The sequence below is a fragment of the Myotis yumanensis genome, unplaced genomic scaffold (genome assembly GCF_028538775.1).
Source record: "Myotis yumanensis isolate MYYU_CA2020_CCGP unplaced genomic scaffold, mMyoYum1.0.hap1 SCAF_12, whole genome shotgun sequence".
Classification (NCBI taxonomy): Eukaryota; Metazoa; Chordata; class Mammalia; order Chiroptera; family Vespertilionidae; genus Myotis; species Myotis yumanensis.
In genome coordinates, this window is record NW_027223763.1 from 5790623 (window position 1) to 5807446 (window position 16824).

At 56.9% G+C, this 16824-nt stretch overlaps 1 protein-coding gene across 1 annotated transcript in view; it reads left to right on the forward strand.

Annotated features, from left to right (window-relative positions):
* The first annotated feature begins 1116 nt into the window (after window positions 1–1116).
* Window positions 1117–16824, forward strand: part of ENG (endoglin) — a 30114-nt gene continuing 14406 nt past the window's right edge. Inside the window, exons 1-2 of the mRNA XM_070430601.1 lie at window positions 1117–1509; window positions 10029–10171. Coding sequence (XP_070286702.1) covers window positions 1443–1509; window positions 10029–10171 — 210 coding nt within the window. The 5' untranslated portion in view covers window positions 1117–1442. The remainder of the gene's footprint in view (window positions 1510–10028; window positions 10172–16824) is intronic.

Consider the following 16824-nt stretch of genomic DNA (forward strand, 5'->3'; position numbering starts at 1 on the left):
AGCTTCCTGTCCCCACCACACCCCTGCGTGTCCTCCTCACCTCTTTCTTCCACCCCACCCCCACTCACCCAGTCTTTCAAAGGCCGGGCCTAAATGCCACCTCCTCCAGGCAGCCCAGGCCTCCTCCTCTGAGCTCCTTTGGGCCTGACCCTAGTGCTTCCCATAACTAGCACCACAATGGACACAGAGTTGGCACTTGCTGTTTGCAGAATGAACAAGGGACAGTTCTGGGCTTGTCTCCAGGCGCAGGGAGCACTGCTGAGGAGCACTTCCTGTGTGCCAGGCCCAGGGCTCAGCGACGTAGTGCCCCCACCTCTGGGAATCTCACAATAGCCTGGCGAGGAAGGCGCTGTCGCACCCACTTTACAAACAGGGTGACCGGGGGTTGGGGGGCTTGTTCAGGGTCTCAGAGCTCAGGAAAAGGGGGCAGGATTCTGAACCCAGGGCCATCTGGGCTCAGAAATGCCATTAGAGTGAGCCCTTTCATTTGGGGCTGCCTTTTGTCTCTGAAGGATTTTCCGCCCGTGGAGGGGGCAGGCATAAAGGGTGAATCTCTGGGCAGGTCCCCAGTTCCCTCTGGGCCTTAAGACCCAGTCCCAGCAGCCATGCCATGCCATGTGCCACGCTGGGCCTCAGTTTCCCGGCCGGGAAAACAAGGAAAGGACAGCCGCTGTCATGCTACGCGTTAAGCCAGCTTTGGTGCCTAATGAGATCTGTTCAAATCCCAGCTCCGCTGTCTTTCTGGGCCAATTATCTGACTTCATTAGGCCTCTGTTTCCTCATCTGCAAAATGGGAACGCTGACTTCACGGGGCTGTGAGCTCCACCTGGAGCGCCGCGGCGAGGGCCTGACTCCTGAGAGGTTCCCTCGGCCGGCTATTAGGGTGATTGTTTCCATCTGTCCCGGGGGCTGCCCGCCAGCCCAGGACAGGGTGGGATGGGAGGGTGGGGTGCATGGGGAGACAAGCCTGGAGCCTAGGCCCTCCCACCCCACTGCCTCCCCCCTCCCCAGGGCCCCCCACCCAGCGACAAAGCTCAGTGGCACTTCCTCTCCCGCCTGGCAGGCCGCCTGGCCCAGCCCCTTCTCTAAGGAAGCGCATTTCCTGCCTCCCTGGCCTGGCTGGATGAGCCAGGAGCTCCCCACCGCTGCCGGCCAGACCCCAGCCTCCATCTGCAGCCCGGACCGCGGCCGTCCACAGGAGCCCGGCAGCCCCTTCCCACTCACCCCACAGCCAGCGACGCCCTGCCCGGCCCTGCGCCCTGCGCCCACTTCTCCTGACCAACTTGGCCGCCACCTTAGAAGGCTGGAGCAGGGACGCCGTCGCTCCGGCCGCCTGCTCCCTTCGGGTCCCCGCCTGAGCCCACGCCGGCCCCTGCTCCTGCCCGCGGCCCTGCCCCTGGACACCGGATAAGGCCCAGCGAACAGACCCCCGGGTGGACAGCATGGACCGCAGCACGCTCTCCCCGGTCGTGGCCCTGCTGCTGGCCATCTGCAGCCTCAGCCCCACAAGTAGGTGCCCAGGGACCCGGGGTGGGGAGGCCACTCTCGTGCGCAGTGGAGCTGGCCTGGGGGTTGGACAGCCCAAAGCAGATGCCGTAGGGTGACCACCCCTCCGGGCTTGGCAGGAGCAATAACTTCCAGCCCTAAGAGTCTCGGGCAAACGGAAGTGAGTTCTGTCCCTTACCCCTGGTCTCCGGCCTCCGGCCTCCCGGCCTCCCCCCAGGAAGCCCGGCGCGCTGTACAGCCCCCGGGAGTCTCCTGCCCTCTCTGCGCTGACCTCTCCCACCGGAGGACCGTGCGGGAAGGAGGGTGAGAGGCCTCGTGTTTGGATCGGGCTCTGGGCTGTGGTTAGTTCCTGGTGGTGTGATCTTGGGGAGCTACCTCGGGCCTCTGAGCAAAGTGGGGATGGCAACAGACTCACCGGCTGCTGGGAAGTCGGCATTGCGGCGACGCCTGTAGTGAGATGGCTCAGCAGGCTGGCTGCTCCGTGCTGTTTTATTGCTGCTGTTTTATGATTAGCCTGCAATCCTCCACCCTTCGCCTTTCCTGGGGCTGTGAGCCGCCCCCAGACCCCTTCTGAATGGAGGGCTCTCCCGGCCACTAGCCCTGCTCTACTTCCCAAGAAGCCTGCAGGTGGGGGTGCAGTCCCAGATGAGGGTTTCTGCGGGGCAGGGGGGGGGGGATCCTTGGCCTGGGGGCTTTTCCAGGGCGTCATGACCTCAGCTGCCTTAAACTTCCCATGAGGGGCCTTGGGGAGTCTGCATCCACTTGCTGTGGACACCCCTTCAGCCACCACGCACCCAGGAACTCCCAAGGATCTGGGGGGCGGTGAGAAGTGGAGCAGCAGCGGCCTCCCCTCCTCGCCGTACCCCATCCACAGCATTTTAGAGTCCCCAGCCCTTGGTCTCTGAAGTTCTTATCGCTCCCCTGGCCGGCGTGGCTCAGCTGGTTGGGCCTTTGTCCCGTGCACGGAAGGGTCATGGGTTCTATTCCCAGTCAGGGCACATGCCCAGGTTGCAGTTTCCATACCCAGTCTCGGTGCCTACGGGAGGCAACTAATCAACTGATCGATGTCTCTCTCTCTCTCTCTCTCTCTCTCTCTCTCTCTCTCTCTCTCTCCCTCCTTTTTCTCTCTCTCTAAAATTAAGAAATATTTCCTCGGGTGAGGATTAAAGTTCTTAGCGATGCCTCACTGAGAGACAGGAACCGGGGAACCGGAGCCTCAGACACTCAGTGACTTAGCAGGGATTTGACCCCAGGCCTGTGGCTCCGTGGAGCTCTTGCTCCCAACCAGGGGGATACAGCAACCCCTTTGGATACAGCTCCCCGTCAAGATGGCGGCCATTATGGCCCCATTTTACAGGACAGTAAGTGGAGGCTGAGGCCCACCAAGCTCACACAGCTGGATAGGAATCCTCCTTGAGCTCTCCAGGAGCTGCCCGCCTTTCTCCCGCAGCCCCCACATTCCTGGCTTCATGACATTCTCTTCCTCTTGGTCATCAGAGAAAGATCCCTGCAGATCCTTAGGGCCTGGTTTTATAGGATCCAAGGCAGTGGTGTGGTGGCAAATAATTAACAGGGAGGAGGGGTAAGGGCTAGCACTTGTTAACTTCTGTGGTTTAAATGTTCCCACGTGGCTGATTTCCAGCTACCAACTCACCAAACTCAGAGTTGGTCCCAGGTGCCCAGAGGACACCCTTATCTTGTATTTCCATCACAAGCGCCAGATGTAGATAACCTCAAAAGCACAGATAATAGTGAAATGGCGTAAAATAATTAGGAAGTAAGACATTTGATATTTATTGCCTTTTGAAAAAATACAATTTATTTCATTGTAAGCGTATTAAATTTTAATAATGTTTGACAGCCAATTGGAAAATCTCTTGATAATTTATCAGTCTGCTCCTGCGAGCAGGTGCTGGTACCCAGGGTCCCAGGGTCCCAGGGCATTCCAGAGCATCCAGCCCAACTCATGGTCTGGGAAACTGAGGCCCATGGAGGGCAGATGGGGGTCTGGCCAAGGCATGGAACCCAGATCTCCATCCCATTCAGGCTGGAGGGGGTGCAAATGGGTCCAAACCAGGTCCGGCCTTCTGGGGACACAGCTGGGCAGAATTAACTTGTAATAACAACCCAACCTTCGGAACTCAGACCTGGAGAGCTCCTGCCCGGCTCCATAAGGATGTATAGTGCCCAGGTAGCTCAACAAAAACTGGAGAGGCCCACATGTCCATCAGCCTGGGCCCCATTAAATGACGCTTACGCAGTGGAACAGCCTGCAGCCATTGTCAAGAAAAAGCTAGATCTGTGCCTACACTGCTGGGGATAGGTATCTGGGACCCATGATTCATTTCCCTAAGAATAAGACCGCAATAACTATATACGCAGAGAACCCTGAGGTCCCTGGGATGCTCGCTAGCATCAGGATTTTCACCTTTATGACACACGTTTCTGTTACGTTGGAATTTTTTGTTTTGTTTTGTTTGTTAGTCCTCGCCCGAGGATATTTTTCCATTGATTTTTAGAGAGATGGGAGGGAGGGGGAGAGACTGAGAGAGACACATCAATTGGTTGCCTCCTGCACATGCCCTGAGGGGGGCTGAGGATCAAGCCTGCAATCCTGCAACCGAGGTACATACCCTTGACTGGAATCGAACCCGGGACCCTTTAGTCTGTGGGCCGATGTTCTATCCATTGAGCCAAACCGGCTAGAGCTTGATGGAATTTTTTTTAAAGAACACACATGTAGAGATTTTAAAAAGCAATTTAACTATATATTCACTTCCATTTGCTTCTCAAAGGAAATAGATAACGGGAAAAAAAATGTTAGCATGCTGGTGGGTCGCTTACTAGTTTTTCTCTCGCTTTTAAAGGTCATTTTAATGCAGGCAGATTAACATTCAGGTGCCTTGTGTACGCCTCCCATGTCCCAGAGGTTTCTATGGCGCATGTGCACTCCATAACCATCCCGTTGTGGTCTGGAATCTTCTCTCCCGTAAATGTGCTTCCCACCGTTGACCTAATAAATTCACTATTGTTGAATATCTAGGTGATTTCCCCTCTGGGGCTAATTATAAATACTACCTCCGTGCACATTTTTGGTACATGCACCTTTTCCTGTATTTTGTAATATTTCACTTGGATAGAGTCCCAGAAGTGAGGGTGCTGGGACTGTTGGCCCATGTTGGGTGGCTGGGATCAAAGGGTGTTTTTCTAAGTGTGGATGAGTGTTCGCTGGAGGACAGGCCAGAGGCTGGACTTGGAGACCCCGGGTGGGGGTCGGGACTCTCTGGAGAGGGGGCTAGTGACACCAGACAGAGACCACACATATCCACGTCTTAGGGGCTGCATTCTGTGGCAGCTCCCCCCTTTTTTAAAAAATATATTTTATTGAGAGGAAGGGAGAGGGATAGAGTTAGAACCATAGATGAGAGAGAAACATCGATCAGCCGCCTCCTACACACTCCCCACTGGGGATGTGCCCGCAACCAAGGTACATGCCCTTAACCGGAATTGAACCTGGGACCCTTGAGTCCGCAGGCCGACGCTCTATCCACTGAGCCAAACCGGCGAGGGCGGCAGCTCCCCTTCTTGTTTCTTTATATTATTGTTATTTAATCCTCGCCTGAGAATATATTTTTTTAATTGATTTTATAGAGGGAGGAAGGGAGAGAGAGAAAAAAGCATCGATGTGAGAGAGAAACACGGATCGGTTGCCTCCAGTACAGGTGCAGATGGGGATCGAACCTGCAACCTGGGTATGTGCCCTGAGTGGGAATCGAACCTGTGACCCTTTGGTGCACAGGACGATCCTCCAACCAACGGAGCCACTCTGGCCAGGGTAGGCAACTTCCCTTTTTCCAGGAGGGAAAGGCGTTGGGACAGGAACTGTGTGAGCCAGGAGAAGTTAGGTCCCTGGAGCCAGTGGGGATATGGCCATTAAGACTCTCTCTCACCTCAGCCAGACAGATGGTAGCACTAAGACCCAGAGGGAAAGAGAGCCATCTCTCAAGGTCACAGGTGGGTCAGTGCGGGCCAGCTGAGGACAGGCCTGGTCCATTTGCTCAAGGGAAGAGGGAGGGAGTCACTTCTGTGTCCACAGTGCATCAGGCAGCTCTGTCTGCAGATCCAGTTTACAGATGAGGACACTGAGGCTCGGGACAAGCGACAGGTTCAGATTTCTTTTTCTTCGTTTTAATATATTTTTATTGATTTCAGGGAGGAAGGGAGAGGAGGAAGGGAGAAGGGAGAGAGAGAGAGAAACATCAATGATGAGAGAGAATCATTGGTCGGCTGCCTCCTGCACGCCCCCTACTGGGGATCGAGCCCACAACCCAGGTGTGTGCCCTTGACCAGAACCAAACCAGGGACCCTTCAGTCCGCAGTCCGACGCTCTGTCCGCTGAGCCAAACTGGTTAGGGCGACAGGTCCAGATTTCAACCCCAGACTGTCTGCTCCCAAGCCCAGCTTCTTTTCTCTGCATCTTTTTTGTTTTTTCTTTTTTCTCTGCATCTTTGGGGGCCTGGTGTGGGGAGAGCTGATTGCCCCGGCTCTGGGCCCTCTCCCCCCAGCTCCAGCCCCAGCCCCAGCTCTGGGCATCAGCCCTGGAGGCTGAGGAGGACCCTCATCCAGGCCTGAGCTGACTTCAGTGCCTGAAATAGGATTGGGGGGAAGAGACAAATATAAGAGCCCACATGGATTCAGTGCTTACTGTATGCCAGCTGCTCTGTTATGAGTACTATCAGACCTTGTCAAGTTCACAAAAGCCCAATGAAGCAGGCGCTCCTGTCTCCCCCATTTTACAGCCGAGGAGACTGGGGCACAGGCCAGTGAAAGTATTTGCTCGAGTGACACAGCCCAGATATGAGCCGCTGGGGCTTGAGCCCTGGGCCTAACCACTGTACACGCTGCCTCAAGGGAGGTGGCAAGGATCTCTCTGTTGCCAGGTCTTCTCACCCTGGGCACTCGGTCCCTTTCCTGCACCTACAGTGGCCCCCCCCACCAAGAACACAACTGGATCAGTTCTGATGAGAAGAGTTTCACAGCAGGGTTTTGAAGGATGAGTAGAAGTTGACTAAGTGTTCAAATAAAAGGAGACCATTGATTTGGGAAAGGGCATGACAAAGGCAAAGACCAAAGTCTGTTTGAAGGCAAAGCTCACATCTACCCACTGACTGGGCATAAATAATTGTGACCCCAATCGCCAGTTCCTGCTTAGCACTGTGCACATATCCTCTTAACCAACATTCTCACCAACCCCGTGAGAACGGTATTATGATGATCATCCCCATTTTATAGACAATAACACTAAGCCATGGAAAGGAAGCTGGAAGGTGGCGGAATCAGGATTTAAACCTTTGACATCTATCATATCCCTGTACTTTAATATGTATATTGATTTCAGAGAGGAAGGGAGAGGGAGAGAGAAAAAACCATCAATGATGAGAGAGAATCATTGACCGGCTGCCTCCTACATGCCCCACACTGGGGATTGGGCCCGAAACCCAGGCATGTGCCCTGACTGGGAATCGAACCGTGACCTCCTGGTTCATACGTCAACACTCAACCACTGAGCCACACCAGCCATCCCAGATCCCTGTACTTTTTTAACTCCACTTTAGGTTGTGGAATGCGGTCCTGGCTCATTGGGAACTTATGAGAAAGATTGGAGAAAGGTGTGTTGAGGCCTTGCTAGTGGCCAGGCCAGGGGAGTGGTTGGACTAAGAGCTGGGGAATCTGTGAGGGTACCATTGGGCCCTGAAAGGAACAAAGGGTGGCTGGGTGACTGAAGAAGAAAAGGGCAGAAAAGACCTGTCATCAAGGGTCTGCCCTGGTTACTCAGTAGCCACTGGCCCCTTGCCGGGTACAGGCTCTTTACATGGTTCCTCACCTTGCGGACACACAGCCTGCGAAGTGGGTGCTGGGTGCTGGGTGCTGGAGCCGGGCTGTCCGGATTCGAATACAGGCCCTGCCACTGAGTAGCTGAGTAAGCTCGGGCTCAATCTTGCACCTCCCTGAACGTCAGTTTCCTCGTGTGTCGAATGGCTATAATCACAGTACCCACCGCGTCGGCTGCTGCGAGGATCAGACGAATGAGCTCATGGGAAGCCTCGGGACAGTGCATGGCCCGTGCGCATGATGGAAGCTGTTTTGCAAATGGGGAAACCGAGGCTCGGAGAAGTCAGGCTTTTGCTCAAGGTGACCGGCTTGTTAAGAGGCAGAGCTGGGATTTGACCCGGGACATCTGACCATTGTCATCTGTGGCCTCCCAAGGTTCTAGGCGTGGCATCTGGAAAGCCCGGGGGTCAGGGAGCACAAATACCCATGGCTGCCGGTCAGGGAGGAGGAGGAAGGGGACAGAGGTGGGAAGGTAGCGCCCCAGTTTCTCACTAGGCGGGCGGTCACCCAGGCCCCCAGTGGCGCCTCCTCCAGCGCAGGTCCCGGGAGGCCCAGGAGTTTCCCTTGGTGCCAGGGGATTGTTTTCAGCTCTGTCTGGGCCCGCCTCCGGCTCCAGGAGACAGGCCTGGGCGTCACACTCCCTCCTGTCTCCCCATTCTCGTCTGCGGGGTGGGGGTGGCCAGGATTCGAATAGGCCCCAAAATAAATGGGCCTCTTATCTGATCTCCCAGCCTGGACTGTTATCTGATCATTACATAATGGCCGTGCGCTGACGGCATGGAGGAGGTGGAGAAGGCGGCCCCGCAATCGGGCAATCGGCAATCTGGGAGGAACTGGGGTTCCTGGAAGTCTGGGGAGGGGGCAGGGAAAGTCCGAAGGGAAGGAGGAAGGCGCTGTGCTAATCTGTGGAACAGACCCCGGGTCAAATGGGGAGAGGTGGGTCCGAGGCCCAGCCTCGTCAGCCATGTGCAGTGCGGCTCCGGCACCGTTAGCCCCCCCCGGGCCTCAGTCTCCCCATCTGTACAGGAGGTAACAGCCAAGAAGTGTGTTCAGTGATTGGGAAGGGAGAGGGTGGGGAGCTCTGGGAGGCTTGGTGGGTCACAGGGCGGTGGTGCCAGGGTTGAGGCTCCTGGGATGAGGGAGTTGGCTGGCCTGACTCCCCCATCAGACCCTCCCGGAGTCCCTCACCTGCAGGCGGCCCCCCAACCCCCCGCAGGAGAGTCGATTCTCCAGGGTGAAGTCAATCAAGTAAATGTGATAGAAGAGCCAGCAGACGCTCTTTCTCCTGGCGTCCTCCGGCCTCTCAGATCGTGTTTTCTCTTCTTACTGTCCGTTCACAGACAAGGAAACTGCAGCCCCAAGTGGTGAACTCATTCACCAAAGCCCGTGGATATTGGGCCCGAGGTTCACACCCAGGTCAGCCTGGCTCAGGGGCCTTGCTTTTAACCAAAATGCTGCGTTCCGCAGGCTCCTGGCGTCCCTGGCACAGGGCAGGCCCCGGCAAGGCCCCCATGGTGGCCAGATGTCCTCGTGTGGTCGTCCCTTCCCAAGCCGCTGCGGGCAGGTGGCTGTGCGGCCGGCAGGCACCCATGTCCTCCTCTGACCCCTGGTGGTCCTGAGCCCCCGCGGCGGGCGGAAAGGTGGGGGCGAGGCGGGCAGGCCAGGCCAAGTGGCTGATGCAGAAGAAGCCTCCCCACTCCCTGCCCGGAGCTGGCGTCGGCTGGACGGCTGGACGTGCGACCAGTCCCTCCTCGCCCAACTTTGATCTCCAAGAAAACAGGAAGTGAGCGCGACAAGATGGAGACACAAACTTCCAAACAGTCTCCCCTCCTCTGTCCTCCTTCCCTCCCCCGGAGCCCCCCTTCCCCCGGCACATTCCTCAGGACGAGGTGTAGGGGCCTCATTTCCTCTTCCTCCTCTGCCGGGTCGGGGTGAAATTCCATTCCTGTCCCTCAGGACCCGCGCTTCCGGGCCGCCCCGTGGCAGGCCCTGCGCCTCCCCTACCCACAGCCTCCCCCCCTACCCACAGCCGCCTCCCCTGCCCACAGCCGCCCCCCTGCCTCCTCTTCCCCTGGGCCCGGAGACTCTCTGCTCTCCCTGGCCCAGCTCCTGGCCCCTTCGAGGCAAAAAGGGGACGTTCTGTGTTCTGATCTTAGCTCTCGCCTTCCTTCGGAGCGAACAGTCCTGCAGGCTGGGGTGCCGAACGCGTGGGCCCCCCGCACAATTAGAGTCGCCAGGTGTAGCAAGTAAAATATAGGGTGCCCCATGACACTTGAGTTTCAGATAAACAGTGGAAAAATTTTAGGGGAAATACATCCCATGCAATATTTGGGATGTGCTCACACTTCAAAAAAGTATTCATTTTTTTTTTTACTCAACTCTAACTGGGTGTCCTGCATTTTATCTATCAACCTATACCTAGGAGCACTGTGACTTCAGGCAAGAGACTTCCTTTCTGAGCCTCGGTTTCTTCATCTGTGGAATGGGTATAATGATATCCACCTTGCAGGGTAGCTGTGAAGATGCAGTAAAGCCCTTAGTCAACGCCAAGCACCCAGTAGGCATTCAGAAAGTGGCGGCATCGTCACCACCTTGTTTCTTACCTGGCCCTCTCTCTGCTTCCCTAACAGGTCTTGCAGACGCAGTCCATTGTGACCTACAGCCTGTGGACAACGAGGTGACATACATCACAAACCAGGCTCCTAAGGGCTGCGTGGCACAGGTCCCCAATGCTACCGTGGAAGTTCACATCCTCTTCTTGGAGTTCTCGAGAGTAAGTGCCCGAAGGCAGGGCCGGGTAGGGACTTAGAGGTAGGCCCAGGCCAGTGGGACGAGGGGAGTCTTCCTTGGGGCTGTCCCTGGAGCAGTGGGCCGAGTCTCATCAGGGACCCTGCCAGGAGGGAGACCTGACCATCTCACAGGGCCTGGAAAGGGTGACATTTCTGGGGCCAGCGTTGGGGCAATCCTCTGGCCGTCACCACGAGGCCCAGGTAGGAAGGGCTGAGTTTGGCCGGCGATCGAGTGGAGAAGAGCCAGGTGGGCAGCGGGGTGGACCCGGTGAGTTGTGGTTCATGTGCCCCCAGTGCTGGGAGCTCCTCAGCAGACACAGCCCCGCTCGAGGCAGTGTTGACTTTGAGAAAGTCCTTTCCTCCGTGGAGCCTACATCTCCCTCCCTGGAAGGTCCTTCTCCGAACACCCGTGGCCTGGCAAGCAGCCACTCGCAGACTGGCAGCCAGTAATGCCAGCGTCAGAGACTCTCCCCCGCCCGCACCCGAGAACCCGCCTGAGGCCCACGCTGAGTTCTTCTAAGTCCCTCCGAATAACCCGTAATAAGTGTTCACTGTGTTTGGTACTGTGCTAGGCCTACTATGTGCAGGAAGTGAGTTTAAAACCATGACGTATATCAAATCTCCCACGGGCTCATCTGGCAGGGTCTGTTATGAACCCATTTTTCAGAGGAGGAAACTGAGGCAGGCCTAGAGAGGTGAAACAACACGTCCAAGGCCAGAGTTCACAGTCGATTCCCAGGGACTCCAAGCCAGGCCGTCACCTGGCTCCCCAGAGGATCTCAGTGTTCAGGCGACGTCTGGCCGCCGGGGCTGGTGACCACACCTGGCCGATGCGGCCTCCGGTCCTGATAGCGATTTGATGGTGTCAGTCAGAGTGAACTTGTGGCCAACTGGCCCCCGAAACTGTTAAGTTGCCCTGCGTTTGTGTGATGATAAGACAGTGCCCAGACCACCAATATCGGGGGGCCTGCTCCCCACCGCCCTGCCTGCCGTGAGGACTGTGGGGCTCGATAATCCCCAAGCAGCAGATAGTGCCGAACACACGTTATGTGGTTTTCATGGCCATTGTAGTTTTTTTCAAGTTGGTGATGATGTGGGAAACGAGATTGCCCTCTGCAAGTTCACTGTGCTTGTTCTACTGTTCCGGTCTCCGTGCCTCCTCTGGGTGACGGGGACCCCCCCCCCCCCCCGCCTTAATCCATCCACAGTGAGCCAGAGTCAGAGCCAGAGAAAGGCCACCTGCCAAGCACCCAGGTCTGTGGGAGGCAGACGTGTGGACAGCCAGCCAGGGTCCAGGCAATTGATGCCTCCTTGGTCAGCACAGGGCAGGGGTACCCCCGGTGCTGTGGGGTTCGGGAGGGCTTCCTGGAGGAAGCAACAACAGTAAAGCGGCTAGAAGCTCATGAGAGAAGGAGGCGGAAGGAAGAGCAGAGGATGCAGTGAATGCACAGGCAGGGAAGTGGGCCGAGGCTGTGGTCAGCATGTGGTTCGCTGTGGCAGTAGCATATAGTTTGCCTCGGGGCAGGGCTGGGGAGCTGGAACAGGCCCTGTCGTCACATTAAGGAGTTTGGTCTTTATCCTGTGGGCAGTGACAGTCCTTGGAGGGTTTGCAGGGGAGTGGCAGGGTGCCCCTGTAACTCAGGTCGTCCGAGAGCTCACGACAGAACCTCCCTGACACCCCCGGCCTCTTCCAGAGAGCTCAGTCCGTGGGACGTGTGGCTTCTGATTCCAGGGGCCGGCTGCAGGCTCCAGGGCTGCCAGGCATGTTCGTTGGAGGGTGGGGAGAGAGCTGGGATTGGAGGGTTCGGGGCTCCAGTCCTGGATCCGTCACTGGCCAGCACCTCGTTTACTGCCTGACATGCTGAGGGGATCCTTCTCCCCGCTCTCCAGTAGACGCACACTTCTTGTGCTCAGGGACTCACCAGAGTATCGGGGTATCGGGATCCGGGCCAGGGCCTGGCACATGCCCAATGGCTGTGAATGTCTGAATGAGTGAAGGAATGAGGACATACATGCACTGCTATGTGACCTGATGGAGGGCGTAAGAACATGGGCTCTGGAGCCAGATAGCCTTCGAATTGAACTTTGGCTTCTCCACTTATGACAGCGTGACCTTGGACGGCCTCTCCGGGCCTTGGTTTTCCCACGGGAGATCTGGAGACTCTAGTCCCCCCTCTCAGGGGCCTGTGAGAATCCAGTGGGACAGTGCAGGCGACACACTGGGCGCAGGCCTGCCCAGGGCTGCCCGACACCCGGTGGCCGTGCTTGTTAGTACACCGGCTCCTCTCTGGGCTCTAGGTCCCCCCTGCAAATACCTCATGCTGCCAGGCCGGCTGCAGAATATCCTCATGGCAAATCAAAAACTCAATGTGATCCCCAAAGGCTATTGCTATCAGGCAGCTGAGGCCGGGGCTGTGCATCTACTTTCAGAGGGGGGCCTGAGGTCCAGCCTGCTGCAGCCCCTCCACCTCCCCGTCACCCGCCCCCCTTCCTCCTGGCCTCCCTGCCCTGAGGGCCAAGCCCAGCAGTAGGTCTCACAGGATCCTCCTGCTGTGACACGGAAGGGCCTGTGGCTCCCCTGGGCAGCACCTTCCTCCCCAAGCAGCACCCAAGAACGAAGTCCCCAGCTCCATAGCCCCCCTGAACCAGTCCTTGCCAGGCTCCTGCTCCGTGCCTGGCCTGAGCTGGGCACTGATGGGGTGTCACAGCCCTGGGACTGAGTGATGGAATCGGCGAGGGGGGACCGCGGCTGGAGGGGCTATGGGCCCCGGGAGGACAAGCTCTGAACGTGGAGGGAAGGGGACATCAGGGAAACGGCTCCCAGTGTAGCCAGATGGAGAGGGAGGTCAAGGGCATTCCAGGCAGAGGGCACCGACTGAGCAAAGGCTTAAAGGCAGGAGACACGAACTGGCAGCAGTCGTGTGGGTGGCGGCCATCTCAGCCACCAGCCCACACTCTCCCGCCTAAGGTTGCATTCTGCAGGCGTTGGCACAGCGACCGGCTTTCCCGTCCATCCCGCGTGGCCTCTGAATCCTCAGATTTCCTGTGCGTGGGCGGCACATTAATTGTGGCAGCCAAGAGCCTCAGGGAAGAGAGGTTCAGGGAGAGAGAGAGAGAGAGAGAGTTGGGGAGGTTTACAGGCAGACAAGGGGGCCGCTGGGCTGGGGCTCTATCTGCTGGGTCCCCGAAGGGCAGGCCGGAGCCTGGGTTCCGGGAGGGGGCCCAGGGTCACATCCTGACCCGCGGAGACAGGAAACCAGCCTGGTGTCTCAGAGATTCCCGTCAGGCTGACTGTACTGATCTGCTGTCCTCCCAACAGACCCCAGGCAGCCAGGCCAGAGCCGGGACAGCCAGTGATTCACCCCACTTCCTGGTAAACTGGGGGAGCAGAGCACGCCCCCCACAAGCTGATGGAACCTGCTGGGCTCTTGCACTGTCTGACTCCTGGCCTGAGGGGCAGGCCAGGCTGCTCAGACAGACGGAGAGCAGGAGGGGCCCCAGGTTCCCCCAGAATGTCCTGGGAGGTTGTGCCCTCCGACCTGGGCAAAGGGGGATCCGCCCGGGCCCTACAGTTAGATCCTCTCTGGCCCTCTTCCAGCTGTGAGTACCTAGGACTCCAGAGATCCCTGCTCAAAGGCACCGAGCCTACTCCCAGAGCGGCATGGGGTGTTTCTCGTCCCATCCTCTCAGCCTTAGCGTCTAAGGGGACCCGGCATGGCTGGTGAAGCTCCCCTGGACCTGAAGGCTGTCACGGTGACTATTGCAGGGGTGGGAATGGCAGAGCTTGGGCATCCAAGCTGGGTTTCACATGCGAACGTGTGGAGAGAAGGGGGTGGCAGATCTCAGGGGCAGGCTTGGTGGAGGGCATGGTTTGGGGGTCAGAGGGCTGGGCAGGCATGGCACCTGCTCTCACTGCTGTATCCCCAGCTCAGGGTCTGTCTGGGAATAAATATTGGGAGGATGGACAGACGGACAGAGGGATGGACGGGTGAACAATGGAATACAGGAGGGGAACTACACACACGTAAACATTTGCTATTGGCCATTCCCGCGGGGTGAGTGGTGTCCCTTGTCCTTCACTATTGGTTGGTTGGGCTGTTCGTCTTGTTCTCTGCCAAGGTCTGAAGGACAGAGCTGGGCCTCCTTTCTGTCCCCCTTTGAGAGCACAGAAGCCCGAGCTGGGCCCGGTTTGGGCCCCTTGGACGGGCAAATGAAGTGGGGCTGGGGGGGGCTGACCAGGGGCCCTCAGTAGGGAAGGTAGCATATCTCCCCGGGGGGTTCTGGAAGCCCACTCTATGGCCACTTGGCTGGACGCCCAGGAGGCAGGATGGAATCCAGGGGTCGCCCCGATTCCAACTCCTCCCTACACAGGTGGGGAGACTGAGGCTCAGAGAGGGGATGCCACAGTGAGGTGTGACTGAGGCAGGTCCCAGTTCCAGCTACCTGCCGCCCACCTCTATGCTGACCTCCGCAGGGCGCAAACCATGGCATCTCTGGGCGAATGGGCAAGGAGGGAATTGGCGAGAGTGAAAGCAGCCTGCTGCTCTGTGTAGGTGGGCACTGGGCAACTCACTCTGCAGGCAGAATCCCACTGAATCCTCGCAAGTCTAGGAAGTGGGCATATTGTTCAGCCCATTTCCCAGATCAGGAAACTGAGGCCCAGAGAGACATAACTGCCCAGGGTCACTGATTTGAATTCGGATCAGTGTGGCTTTGACCCCTTCCCCTGCCAGCCCGCCTGAATGTACCATCTGAGTCCGCTGGGCTGGACAGAGGGACGTCTGGCTCCAATCTGCCCGGCTCCAGTCTGGCCCTAGGAGGGTGGGAGCTGCAGGCAGCCCCGAGGCTCCACTCCTAGAAGAATTGCTGGAAGCAACTTTCTATAAGTGGCTACTAGGACTCAGGGCCTCCTCACCGAAATCCCCCCTTCCCGCCACCGACCGCCCGGCCAACAATGGCATCTGTGGGACACTGGCACAAAAATAGAAACGTGGTCTCCCGCCCACCCATTCAGGGAAGCGGCCGGGGCAGACCCAGGCTGGCCCGGGTTGCAGAGCTGGGGGTAAGGGGTGGCTGGCCATCCCGCCTCGGCTAGGCTCTCGGAATTCCCAGGACGCCTTAGGAACACTGGGGGCTTGAGGGTGGGGGGCAAGGCAGGCCCCTTTCTTGGCCTCTGGGCTTCAGGCGGGGAGGGAAGAGGGAAGTCAGTGTGCATGTGAGTGACCGTGCCGATGAGTCAGGGCCACGGGCGGGAAATGTTTGCTGTGGAAACCCAGCCTGGGTTTTCCTCGTAACCAGCGGAACTCAGCCAGGCCCAGGCGCTCAGAGACCCCGAGAGCCCCGCTTTCCAGCTTCCCTGAGTGTCCACACTGCTCGCTTGCTGTGTGGCCCTGGCCCATGACTGTGTGGCCTCAGACCCCACCCCCTCCAGCCCCCCAATCCACAAGGACTGGGTGAGAGCTGAGTGGGGGTTTGGGGTGTGAGCTCTGGGAGAAGAGCTGAGTGTGATGACAAAGGTTCCACTTTTCTCGTGCCCTCACCCTCAGCATGACCCGACCCTGACCTCCACTTCTCTTTTCTAAAAAAAAAATAAAAAATACGTTTTTATTTATTTTTAGAGAGGAAGGGAGAGGGGGAGAGAGAGAGAAGCATCGATGAGGGAGAGACACATCACTTGGCTGCCTCCTGAATGCCCCCTACTGGGGATTGAGCCCACAGCCTGGGCATGTGCCCTGACCGGGAGTCGAACCTGGGACCTCTTGGTCCATGGAACGATGCTCAATCCACTGGGCCACACCAGCTGGGCTCCGCTTCTCTCTTTTTATTTCCTTTATCCAGAGCCCCACCTGGTGTTGGTTCCTAACCTCGTCCTACCCCCGTTTCACAGATGGGGAAACTGAGGCACAGAGGAGCAGGGACATTTGCAGAACAGCAGCAAGAATGAATGTTCAGGAGGCTCTTTCCTCCCAGCCCAGGGGCTGCGCTCCCAGCTGCTTTCTGTCACCTGCAGTGCTCTCGGCTTGTGTGGTTCACCTAGCCCAGTGGTCGGCAAACTCATTAGTCAACAGAGCCAAATATCAACAGTACAACGATTGAAATTTCTTTTGAGAGCCAAATTTTTTAAACTTAAACTATAGAGGTAGGTACATTGTTATTAACTTAATTAGGGTACTCCTAAGCTGGCCTTTGCTAAAAACGTCCTCAATCTGATGAGGTACGTTCGCTGAGGTCAACCCCTTCCAACTCTCCCATCCACACTCGTCTTGTATACTTATTTCGTCTATCTCCTTTCGTTCATCCTCTCTATATGTCCAAACCATCTCAACATACCTTTCTCAATCCTCGACACTACATCTTCTTTCACTCCACAACGTTCCCTAAAATTAACTTAATAAACTTTACTTAAAGTTTTAAGTCTTAGTTAAACTATGGGTATGTTGAATAAAACTTGATATCATACTTAATAATGATATTATTTATTGATAAAATTAAATTACTTACAATTTACCTTACAATATTCATAATATTAAATCATGACAATGACTGGACCAGGCCAAAAACCGACTTCTGTGCATGGCCCATGAAGATTCAATCGCACTGTACGTGTGAGCCCGCACGTGGTATTTTGTGGTATTTT